At 45.0% G+C, this 13,050-nt stretch overlaps 1 protein-coding gene across 1 annotated transcript in view; it reads right to left on the bottom strand.

Annotated features, from left to right (window-relative positions):
* Positions 1-13,050, bottom strand: part of LOC124616529 (cytochrome P450 6k1-like) — a 155,049-nt gene that overhangs the window by 40,884 nt on the left and 101,115 nt on the right. The window contains exon 4 of the mRNA XM_047144845.1: positions 3,801-4,063. Coding sequence (XP_047000801.1) covers positions 3,801-4,063 — 263 coding nt within the window. The remainder of the gene's footprint in view (positions 1-3,800; positions 4,064-13,050) is intronic.

The raw sequence follows: 13,050 nt of genomic DNA, 5'->3' as shown, positions 1-13,050 counted from the left end.
AGTCGCCTATAAACACGGAAAGATAACATCACAGTGGATGGACAACGCAAACTATAAGGCAGAATGACAAGTCCAGAGCCTGCACTGTAGTTCCTTCTCTAGATTCTCGCACTGATGACAAAATGGTAGATATGGAAATAGACGACAGAGGGATAGAGAAACATTTAAAATCGCTCAAAAGAGAAAAGGCCGCTCGAACTGATAGGATACCAGTTCGATTTTACATAGAGTACGCGAAGGAACTTGCCCCCCTTCTTGCAGCGGTGTACCGTGTAGGTCTCTAGAAGAGTGTAGCGTTCCAAAGGATTGAAAAAGGGCACAGGTAATCCCCGTTTTCAAGAAGGGACGTCGAACAGATGTGCAGAACTATAGACCTATATCTCTAACGTCCATCAGTTGTAGAATTTTGGAACACGTATTATGTTCGAATATAATGACTTTTCTGGAGTCTAGAAATCTACTCTGTAGGAATCGACATGGGTTTCGAAAAAGACAATCGTGTGAAACCTAGCTCGCACTATTCGTCCACGAGATTCAGAGGGCCATAGACACGGGTTCCCAGGTAGACGCCGTGTTTCTTGACTTCCGCAAGGCGTTCGATACAGTTCCCCACAGTCGTTTAATGAAAAAAGTAAGAGCATATGGACTATCAGACCAATTGTGTGATTGGATTGAAGAGTTCCTAGATAACAGAACGCAGCACGTCATTCTCAATGGAGAGAAGTCTTCCGAAGTAAGAGTGATTTCAGGTGTGCCGCAGGGGAGTGTCGTAGGACCGTTGCTATTCACAATATACATAAATGACCTTGTGGATAACATCGGAAGTTCACTGAGGCTTTTTGCGGATGATGCTGTGGTATATCGAGAGGTTGTAACAATGGAAAATTGTGCTGGAACGCAGGAGGATCTGCAGCGAATAGACGCATTGTGCACCGAATGGCAATTGAATCTCAATATAGAGAAGTTTAATGTGCTGCGAATACATAGAAAGTAAGATCCTTTATCATTTAGCTACAATATAGGAGGTCAGCAACTGGAAGCAGTTAATTCCATAAATTATCTGGGAGTACGCATTAGGAGTGATTTAAAATGGAATGATCATATAAAGTTGATCGTCGGTAAAGCAGATGCCAGACTGAGATTCATTGGAAGAATCCTAAGGAAATGCAATGCGAAAACAAAGGAAGTAGGTTACAGTACGCTAGTTCGCCCACTGCTTGAATACTGCTCAGCAGTGTGGGATCCGTACCAGATAGGGTTGATAGAAGAGATAGAGAAGATCCAACGGAAAGAAGTGCGCTTCGTTACAGGATCATTTAGTAACCGCGAAAGCGTTACGGAGATGATAGATAAACTGCAGTGGAAGACTCTGCAGGAGAGACGCTCAGTAGCTCGGTACGGGCTTTTGTTGAAGTTTCGAGAACACATCTCAACCGAGGAGTCAAACAGTATATTGCTCCCTCCTACGTATATCTCGCGAAGAGACCATGAGGATAAAATCAGATTAGAGCCCATACAGAGGCATACCGACAATCCTTCTTTCCACGAACAATACCAGACTGTACTAGAAGGGAGAACCGATACAGGTATTCAAGGTACCCTCCGCCACACATCGTCAGGTGGTTTGCGGAGTATGGATGTAGATGTAGATGTAGATGTAGAGAGTCAACCAATCCGAGAGCCGAGACTTAGCAATATCAGGAACCAAAACAGTGATGAACGTAACGAAGAATAACGAGAGCACAGCCGGAAGACGACTGAGATCTGGGCCGCAGTGCTGCTAGCTTTGCAGCATGGCCGCGACAGCCTATAGTCTGGCGTGTGGAGCGTGACAGACGCCTAGCGCTGAGGTGGCGACAGCAGCGGCTTGTGAACGTTACGAACCGCCTAGCGGCTGTCGTCTAGGTCCATGCATTGTGACGGGCTTTTGAGCTCCGAAGGGCCGAGATTCCAGAGATTAAATGATGCAAGCAGTCAGATACAGTGACGGGCCAATGAGGCGTTTAACTGGCAATGTGTGGAAAGTGTGGTTCAGGCCAGAAGTGGTGGGTGTTTTTCTGACCATTATTTGGACCCACATGGATTACCATGTCTATGAAGCGGGTATTTTACTTCAAAATTGTCGCTGACCAATTGTTGTCCTTTCTTATACGTCTTCATGATGGGCACACTGTGGACACTCAGGTCTTCAATCATGACAACAGCCACATTCTCAGGTCTGCACACATATGTTCCAACGTTGGCGAACTCTGAGGCACCTTTCGTACTTCGACTGTCGCACTAAATCACCAGATCTTAATCTCATAGAAAACGCCGGGGCCTATCTGGAACAGAGGCGGAAACACGCCAGTCAACATTCCCGAAATTTGGAAACGTGATGATTTCTATTCATCAATGAGTGGTTTCACTTCCATGTGCCATACTTCAAGAATATTGTGGACTCTTCCTCGCCGACCTGAGGTCATTATCAAGCTAGAGTGTGTGTTGCATGATTTTACTTTCGGAAGGCGTTCGATACAGTTCCGCACTGTCGCCTGATAAACAAAGTAAGAGCCTACGGAATATCAGACCAGCTGTGTGGCTGGATTGAAGAGTTTTTAGCAAACAGAACACAGCATGTTGTTCTCAATGGAGAGACGTCTACAGACGTTAAAGTAACGTCTGGCGTACCACAGGGGAGTGTTATGGGACCACTGCTTTTCACAATATATATAAATGACCTAGTAGATAGTGTCAGCAGATCCATGCGGCTTTTCGCGGATGATGCTGTAGTATACAGAGAAGTTGCAGCATTAGAAAATTGCAGCGAAATGCAGGAAGATCTGCAGCGGATAGGCACTTGGTGCAGGAAGTGGCAACTGACCCTTAACATAGACAAATGTAATATATTCCGAATACATAGGAAGAAGGATCCTTTATTGTATGATTATAATATAGCGGAACAAACACTGGTCGCAGTTACTTCTGTAAAATATCTGGGAGTATGCGTACGGAACGATTTGAAGTGGAATGATCATATAAAATTAATTGTTGGTGAGGCGGGTGCCAGGTTGAGATTCATTGGGAGAGTCCTTAGAAAATGTAGTCCATCAACAAAGGAGGTGGCTTACAAAACACTCGTTCGGCTTATACTTGAGTATTGCTCATCGGTGTGGGATCCGTACCAGATCGGGTTGACAGAGGAGATGGAGAAGATCCAAAGAAGAGCGGCGCGTTTCGTCACAGGGTTATTTGGTAAGCATGATAGCGTACGGAGATGTTTAGCAAACTCAAGTGGCAGACTCTGCAAGAGAGGCGCTCTGCGTCGCGGTGTAGCTTGCTTTCCAGGTTTCGAGAGGGTGCGTTTCTGGATGAGGTATCGAATATATTGCTTCCCCCTTCTTATACCTCCCGAGGAGATCACGAATGTAAAATTAGAGAGATTCGAGCGCTCACGGAGGCTTTGAGCAGTCGTTCTGCCCGCGAACCATACGCGACTGGAACAGTAAAGGGAGGTAATGACAGTGGCACGTAAAGTGCCCTCCGCCTCACACCATTGGGTGGCTTGCGGAGTATAAATGTAGATGTAGATGTACACCATCATCTACACGACCACTCTGCAATTCACACTTAAATGCCTGGTAGAGAATTCACTGTACCACCTTAACACCATTTCTCTACCGCACCACTCTCGAACAGCGCAGGGAAAAAAAGAACACGTAAATCTTTGTGTGAAGGCTCAAGGGATAAACAGATCTTTTTTTCTCGTATATGCTTAGACTGTGAGATTTAAAGAGTAAATGCACGTTTATGGAACTTACTGTAGTGCCTTAGCAACAGCTGGAAAGAACCTGTACATGAGACTTGAAATCCTCGTTTTCAACGTAGGTTCGAATATTTTTCGTCCCCACTGGCGAAACTCTGTGTCTGGATTCCGTTGAGCATGGCACTCGACTCCAAAACCGACGGAGGCGATGACGTCGGTGGTGAACCTGGCTGCTATCTCCCGCATCTCCAGGATCTCGCCCCTCTTCGCTGGCTCGTGGAGCACCTCCACGAGTTCGCGCCCACAGTCCTGCATCGTCTGGAAGAAAGAAGAGACTAGTGGTTAGAAAAGTTCCTCCCCCATACACAGGGTGGCCTGAAGCAGTTTGAAAAGCTTTCAAGAGTGTTGCAGGGTAGGTTGTGCTGAAAAATAATTCTTAAGAAAAAAATTCGATAAGTTGCGCTTTTTCCGAGTTAATAAACATTGAAGTTAGCCAATCAGGATCTTTCACGCACAAATTCAAATGCCCCGCCATATACACTGAAACGTCCCCTTAGAAAAATTAATGAATTACTGTGCTGGTAAACCTCTACGTTATTTGATTTTCAAACAGCTGAGCAAAACTGAACGTACTCAGACATTTCTCTCTTTACTCATTCTGATCATCACGAAACTGACACACAATATTTTTAGCGCAATGCAATCTTTCAATAATCCCTACAAAAGAATGGCCCTGACTAACAATAACCTATAACTTTCCTGACTTAGTCTACCTCACAAAAATCTTAGTTACTCGAACTACCGCAATACAGCAAGCGACAATACTGCCAGCTAAATAAAAGATTCTAACTACTCAAGGCACCATTGACACACATGCTTGGAATGACATGGGCTTTTTAGAACCAAAAAAATACAAAAGTTCAAAAAACGTCCGGCAGATGGCGCTTCATCTGATCAGAATAGCAATAATTAGCATAACAAAGTAAGACAAAGCAAAGATGATGTCCTTTACAGGAAATTCTCAATATGTCCACCATCATTCCTCAACAATAGCTGTAGTCGAGGAATAATGTTGTGAACAGCACTGCAAAGCATGTTCGGAGTTATGGTGAGGCATTGGCGTCGGATGTTGTCTTTCAGCATCCCTAGAGATGTCGGTCGATCACGATACACTTGCGACTTCAGGTAACCCCAAAGCCAATAATCGCACGGACTTAGGTCTGGGGACCTGGGAGGCCAAGCATGACGAAAGTGGCGGCTGAGCACACGATCATCACCAAACGACGCGCGCAAGAGACCTTTCACGCGTCTAGTAATATGGGGTGGAACGCCATCCTGCATAAAAATCATACGTTCCAGCAGGTGTTTATCAGCCAGGCTGGGGATGATGCGATTCTGTAATATATCGGCGTACCTCCCACCCGTCACGGTAGCAGTTTTGCTGTCCAGAGCGATCTGTCGGACATTTTGTGAACTTTTTTTTTGTTCTAATAAAACTCCATGTCATTCCAAGCATGTGTGTCAATTTTTACCTCTCTATCTACATTATTCCGTGCTTTATTAAGTTTTCAAAATTATACTGACTTTATGATCACCCGGTATATATATATCAGTTCATGGCATCCAGTCTTACAAATTTACGCTCTCTGATGAACACACGTCCAGGTCATCCGCTCTCAAAACTCCGCCATCTCTCTCCCCGCATCCACCACTGCTGGGGGCTCACCTCCAACTGCGCAACGCTACGCGCTGTTCACATCTAACTGACAACACTACAATGGCAAATATTCCAACAATGTAAACCAGCCACAGACTGCACACAGAACAGTCAGTGATTTTCATACAGAGCGCTACGTGACGTTACCAACATAAAAACCTAAACAGCCTACTTACAACACTGAAGAACCAAAGAAAATGGTACAAATTTCCAATATCGTGTAGAGCCTCCGCGAGCACGCAGAAGTGCCCCAACAGGGCTAATGTCTGAAGTAAGCATGGAGGGAATTGACACAACGAATCCTGCAGAACTGTCCCTAAATCCGTAAGAGCGCAAGAGGTGAGGGGCTCTTCTGAACAGCACATTGCAAGGCATCCCAGATACTCCCAATAATGTTCATGTCTGTGGAGTTTGGAGGCCAGTGGAAGTATTTCAACTTAGAAGAGTGTTCCTGGAGCCATTTTGTAGCAGTTCTGCACGTGTGTGGTGTCGCATTGTCCCTCTGGAATTGCCCAAGTCCGTTGGAATGTACAATGAACATGAATGGATGTAGGTAACCAGACAGGATGCTTGTCTACGAATCACCTGTCAGAGTCATATTTAGACGTATCAGGGTTCCCATATTAGTCCAACTGCACGCGCCCTACATCATTACAGAGCCTCCACCAACTTGAACAGTCCCCTGCTGACATGCAGGGTCCATGGATTCATGAGGTTGTATCCAAACCCGTACACGCTCATCCGCTCGATACAATTTGAAAAGAGACTCGACCGAGCAGGCAACATACTCTACTCACCAACGGTCCAAAGTCAGTATTGACGGGCCCAAACGAGGCGTAAAGCATTGTTCGTGCAATCATCAAGGGTACACGAACAGGCTTTCTGCTCCGATAGCCCATATCGATGATGTTTCGTTGAATGGTTAGGACGCTAGCACTTGTTTATAGCTTAGCACTGAAATCTGCAGCAATTTGTGAAAGCGTTACACATCTGCAGGATCTTTTCTTGCAGGATCTTTTCCCGGCCGCAGCGATGTCGGAGGTCTGATGTTTTGCCGGATTCCTGATATTCACGATACACTCCTCAAATGGTCGTTGGAGAAAATCATCACCTCGGAAATGCCGTGTCCCATCGCTCGTGCGCCGAGTATAAAACAACATTCAAAATCCTTTAAATCTTGGTAACCGCCATTGTAGCAGCAGTAACCAATCTAACGACTGCGCGAGACACTTGATCTTACATAGACTTTGACGATCGCAGCACTGTGTTGTGCCTGTTTACATATCTCTCAAATGGTTCAAATGGCTCTGAGCATTATGGGACTTAACATCTGAGGTCATCAATCCCCTAGAACTTAGAACTACTTAAACCTAACGAACCTAAGAACATCACACACATCCATGCCCGAGGCAGGATTCCAACCTGCGACCGTAGCGGTCGCGCGGTTCCAGACTGAAGCGCCTAGAACCGCTCGGCCACCCCGAAAAAATGACGTGTTGCCATTCGTGCACCCAGGTTCGTCGTTGAGTACACCATCGCAGGCGCTCCTGTCTGTGATGCAGCGTCAAGGGTAACTGTAGCCATGGTCTCCGAGCTGATAGTCCATGCTGCTGCAAACGTCGTCGAACTGTTGGTGCAGATGGTTGTTGTCTGGCAAAAGTCCCCATCTGTTGACTAGTAGTCGAGATGACAGGCATCTTATCCACATGGCTGTAACGTATCTACACGATCCGTTACAGCCATGTGGATAAGATGCCTGTCATCTCGAGTGCTAGTGATACGAGGGCGGTGGGATCCAGCAGGGCGTTCCGTATTACCCTCCTGAACCCTCCGATTCCATATTCTGCTAACAGTCATTCGATCTCGACCAACGAGAGCAGCCATGTCGCGATACGATAAACCGCACTCGCGATAGGCTACAATCCGGCCTTTATCAAAGTCGGAAAAGTGATGGTACGCATTTCTCCTCCTTACACGAGACATCACAACGACGTTTCACCAGGCAACGCCGATCAACTGCTGTTTGTGTATGAGAAATCGGTGTGAAACATTCCTTATGTCCGCACGTTGTAGGTGTCGCCACTGGCGCTAACGTTGTGTGGATACTCTGAAAAGCTAATCATTTGTATATCACAGCATCTTCTTCCTGTCGGTTAAATTTCGCGTCTGTAGCACGTCGTCTTCGTGGTGTAACAATTTTAATAGCCAGTAGTGTAGTTCTGCAGTCTTGTTTGCGTATTGTTAGGTCCCGTATCTGCAGTGTGAATTCACTTTAATCACGTTAGTGATTTTTCGTGTTGCAATATTGGCAAACTTTAGCTTACATGGCCTACGCAGGTCACTGTTACAAAGCTATATTAACTTAAAAGGTGGATGAGACAGAATGGGTATGACAAGAGTGCCAGTATCAGGATATGTATTCGCGGGTGTCGTGTCCATAGCGAGACACCAAGTTTTAGAAAGAATACTGATGTTGACTGAAGACAGAGAGTGAGTGTCCGGCCCGTCAGCTGAGTGGTCAGCGCGGCGGAATGCCACGCCAAGGGGCCCGGGCTCGATTCCCGGCTGAAGCAAGAGATTTTCTCCGCTCAGGGACTGAGTGTTGTGTTGTCATCATGATCATTTCATCCCCATCTCCGACGCGCAAGTCACCTAATGTATTGTCGAATGCAATAAGTACTTGCCCTCGGCGGCCGAATTTCCCCGAATGGGGGACTCCTGGCCCACAACGCCGTACGCTCATTTCCAGAGAGTGAGTGCAGTAGAAACAGCCACAGATCAGACAAGTGGTCTGTGAAATGTTATGCCGCTACAGGGGCACAAGGGCGCAACAAGAGAAGCCCCTTGAAATAGAAGAGAGAATTGATGCAGCAAGTGCCTTAACTGATACAGAGATATGTTAAGCAATAATTCATTAAGAAAAAGGTTAGATGACAACGAAATAAATAAGGAGACAGATTAATGAAGCGTGTCCTTAGACCATAAGTAATGTAAGAGAGGGAAGGGCCTTAGATATAATGGGCAAGAATTGAAAGAGAGGAGAAGCTGAGAGAGAGAAAGACAGACGGCTTCTGCTGGGGAACACGCTACATCATGAAAGGTCATTGAAAGGTTTATAATGTACATCGATATCTTATAGGTAACGGTTTCCTGTCCCCTCCACTCAGCCTCTACAAAATTTCTGAGGAGTAACGCATCAGAGCAGCCAATAACGCTTTGTGAAGCACTCAGCACTATCTCAAACCAGGTACTGGCCAGGCTGAAGGGGAAATCTGGATAAAACTCGATAGCTGCGCGTTCAGTAAGAGAGAAAAGTGTGTGGACAAGCAGTAGGAAGCACGGGTTCGATACGAGAAGCAGCCGCGGACGGACGCAGCCAGATTGATCGTGTGGACTCGCTGGAAAGAAGTCACCTGCAAGGGCTCTGCTGGTCTTAGGTTTATACGAGGGTTTCACTAAGTGGACAGAACTGCGATAAACAGTAACTGTTTTTGTGAAAGCACTTGACTATTGTTGTTGTTGTTGTTGTGGTCTTCAGTCCTGAGACTGGTTTGATGCAGCTCTCCATGCTACTCTATCCTGTGCCAGCTGCTTCATCTCCCAGTACCTACTGCAACCTACATCTTTCTGAAACTGCTTAGTGTATTCATCTCTTGGTCTCCCTCTACGACTTTTACCCTCCACGCTGCCCTCCAGTGCTAACATGGTGATCCCTTGATGCCTCAGAACATGTCCTACCAACCGATCCCTTCTTCTAGTCAAGTTGTGCCACAAACTCCTCTTCTCTCCAATTTTATTGAATACCTCCTCATTAGTTGTGTGATCTACCCATCTAATCTTCAGCATTCTTCTGTAGCACCACATTTGGAAAGCTTCTATTCTCTTCTTGTCCAAACTACTTATCGTCCGTGTGCCACTTCCATACATGGCTACACTCCATACAAATGCTTTCAGCAACGACGTCCTGACACTTAAATCTATACTCGATGTTAACAAATTTCTCTTCTTCAGAAACGCTTTCCTTGCCATTGCAAGTCTACATTTTATATCCTCTCTACTTCGACCATCATCAGTTATTTTGCTCCCAAAATAGCAAAACTCCTTTACTACTTTAAGTGTCTCACTTCCTAATCTAATTCGCTCAGCATGACCCGAGTTAACTCGACCACGTTCCATTATCCTCGTTTTGCTTTTGTTGATGTTCATCTTATATCCTCCTTTCAAGACACTGTCCATTCCGTTCAACAGCTCTTCCAAGTCCTTTGCTTTTGACAGAGTTACAATGTCATCGGCGAACCTTAAAGTTTTTGTTTCTTCTTCATGGATTTTAATACCTACCCCGAATATTTCGTTTGATTCCTTTACTGCTTGCTCTATATACAGATTGAATAACATCGGGGAGAGGCTGCAACCCGTCTCACTCCCTTCCCAACCACTGCTTCCCTTTCATGTCCCTCGACTCGTATAACTGCCATCTGCTTTCTGTACAAATTGTAAATAGCCTTTCGCTCCCTGTATTTTACGTGTGCCACCTTTAGAATTTGAAAGAGAGTATTCCAGTCAACATTGTGAAAAGGTTTCTCTAAGTCTACAAATGCTAGAAAGGTGGGTTTGCCGTTTAGTAATCTAGCTTCTAAGATAAGCCGTAGGGTCAGTATTGCCTCACATGTTCCAATATTTCTACGGAATCCAAACTGATCTTTTCCGAGGTCGGTTTCGACCAGTTTTTCCATTCGCCTGTAAAGAATTCACGTTAGTATTTTGCAGCCGTGACTCATTAAACTGATACTTGGCTACTAGTGTAGAGACATCTCAGATAGGAAAGTCAGTTCTGCAAATGATAGTCGGAAATAAACACAGAAGCTAACTGTATCTTCTGAGTTTCTTATTCACGTCATTATCCTCTGTTTCCATACATCCACCTCAAGAAATCTTACTCAGACAGTCAAGTATTCCGCCGCCCGCTGTGGCCGAGCGGTTCTAGGCGCTTCAGTCCGGAACCGCGCTGCTGCTACGGTCGCAGGTTCGAATCCTGCCTCAGGCATGGATGTGTGTGATGTCCTTAGGTTAGTTAGGTTTAGGTAGTTCTAAGTCTAGGGGACTGATGATCTCAGACGTTAAGTCCCATAGTGCTTGGAGCCATTATTCAAGTATTCCTCTTACTTCGGTGGACCGAGTGAACATCATTTAGAACGAACCCCCGTCCCTCATTGCCTCGCAAAAGCTATGTTCCGTATGCGACGTAAATAAATGTTTGGTGCCAGGTGTGCGCTGAATCGGTATAACAATTGAAAACTCCTGGCAGATTAAAACTGTGTGCCGGACCGAGACTGGAACTCGGGACCTTTGCCTTTCGCGTTCAAGTACTCTACCAACAGGGCTACCAAAGCACGACTCACGGGCCGTCCTCACAGCTTTACTTCTGCCAGTACCTCGTCTCCTACCTTCCAAACTTTACAGAAGCTCTCCTGCGAATCTTGCAGAATTAGCACTCCTGAAAGAAAGGATATTGTGGAGACATGGTTTAGCCACAGCCTGGGGCATGTTTCCAGAATGAGATTTTCACTCTGCAGCGGAGTGTGCACTGATATGAAACTTCCTGGCAGATTAAAACTGCGTGCCGCACCGAGACACTCATATCAGTGCACACTCCGCTGCAGAGTGAAAATCTCATTCTGCATAATAATTGATATATTCTGCTACAGCGACTGTAGCACCTGGAAGAAGTTGTGGTGACTCGCAAATTTCTGAATAACGGAGACTGGGGCAGCAGAAGCCAGTAAAAGCTGCAGATGTAGGTACTGACAGGCACTGTTCTGAAGAGGCACACGAGATGTCTTCTGGCCGGGAAGAGAGGCGTGTTGACAACGCAGCCACGTGTCCCAAGGTACGAGATCGGGGACTCGAATTTTGCAACAGCAATAGCAAGTGAGGGAGTCGACGCAGTACAAGAGCTGCAGCGTCGGACGCATTGTAGCGTGCAGCACAACGCTTCTCTGTCCAGCTCAGTTCGACTCGTCCCTTGCGACACAGTAAGAAGGCAAAGTAAAAACTTTAACATGTTAGAATATTTTATCTGATCGAAAGGGCTTCTTCTAGTGAAGTAAGTTCGACATAGAAGTGATAAAATAAGTGCTCAGCAATATCGTGCACAGGATGTTCCACTTACCCGATTATCTTACGGGATGGTTTGTGTTTGTCTAGTAAATTATCTTAAGGAATCTCTTAAGATGTCTTTGACAGTAAACGCAAATTTCTTGCATCTGTATACGAAGAGCTGCTGTTACTTGGGCTAAGGCCCTATAAAGCAACAGTATTCCAGGATCTTAAATCTGGCGATTCCACACGCAGGGTTGGGTTTTGCGAATAGGTACTGAAACAAATGCATGGCGTTGAAATAGATCTTTACCTCATTCTGCTCTCAGACGAGGCCTATTCCGCTTCATAAAGGAACCCCTTCACGATCAGAATATAGAAGCGTGGTGCGCAGTTAGTGGTGTCAGAAAAATAAACCCAATATTTTTTAATGACATAGCTAACAGAGAAACAAAAAGACAGCAATAACCTTCGTGTACTTCACAAAGGCATATGACTCCATCGACAGACAGACTCTTGTTAGGATCCTGAAGAACAGAGGACTTGATGGAACTACACAAGAACTCATAAAAGAAATTCTGACAGACACAAAAGCAAGGGTGAGATTCAGAGGAGCACTGTCACAAGAATTTGAGATCAAGACTGGTGTTAAACAGGGAGATGGATTGTCACCATTGTTGTTCATTATAGCACCGGACGAAGTGATCAGGCGGTGGAGAGCAATAAACGAGGAAATTGGAATACTGTAAGCTCCCCACAAAAATTTAAAAGATATTATTTTAAATGCAAATGGACATTGAGCTAAGTGTAAGCCCCCCCCCCCCCCCCAGAGAAATTTTGAAACACAATAATTGAATGTTAACTAGAATACAACTTAATGTAACCTCCCAGCAAATAAATTTAAAGACAATGACAATTAAATGAATACTAGCTATCTGACCCAGGTGTAAGCTCTCACAAAAATAATGAAAGATAATTCAATGCTAATGAAACTTCTGTGACAATGAAAACTCAAGTTAGACCGAAATGTCAGTCTTTGGCCCTGTGCAAAAAAACATCAGAATTAATTTCTTACCTCATTGAAACTGCATGTCAAATTTCTGCTCTTATTGTTGGCCACGGCTTGGAGGAAATGCATTCCAAGTATTATTATTTTTTTTTTATTTTTGAAATTTAACTGAAGCTTTTCTTCAAAGGAAATGGAAGGAATTCGTTCGTTCAATTAAATGGTTCTTTTGTCAGAATGCATTGAAAACAAAATTATTATTGGGGCACTAGTTGAAAATTAATTACAATAAAAATACATTACATTATCTGATGTGCGCAATGCAGCTTTGTTACCTTGTTTAACAATATACCTCATTCAGCATCTTGACCAGAGACCCATGTCGACGCCCGCGGACTGCGTCTCACTCGCGACTCTCTCGCAACTGTACTCGACCATTACTAACAGACTGCTACTACCGACAGACTGCATCACACAACTGCACTG

The sequence above is a fragment of the Schistocerca americana genome, chromosome 5, assembly GCF_021461395.2.
Source record: "Schistocerca americana isolate TAMUIC-IGC-003095 chromosome 5, iqSchAmer2.1, whole genome shotgun sequence".
In the NCBI taxonomy this organism is placed as follows: domain Eukaryota; kingdom Metazoa; phylum Arthropoda; class Insecta; order Orthoptera; family Acrididae; genus Schistocerca; species Schistocerca americana.
The sequence above is the reverse complement of the archived record's forward strand: the minus strand, read 5'-3'. Positions and strand labels throughout refer to the sequence as shown.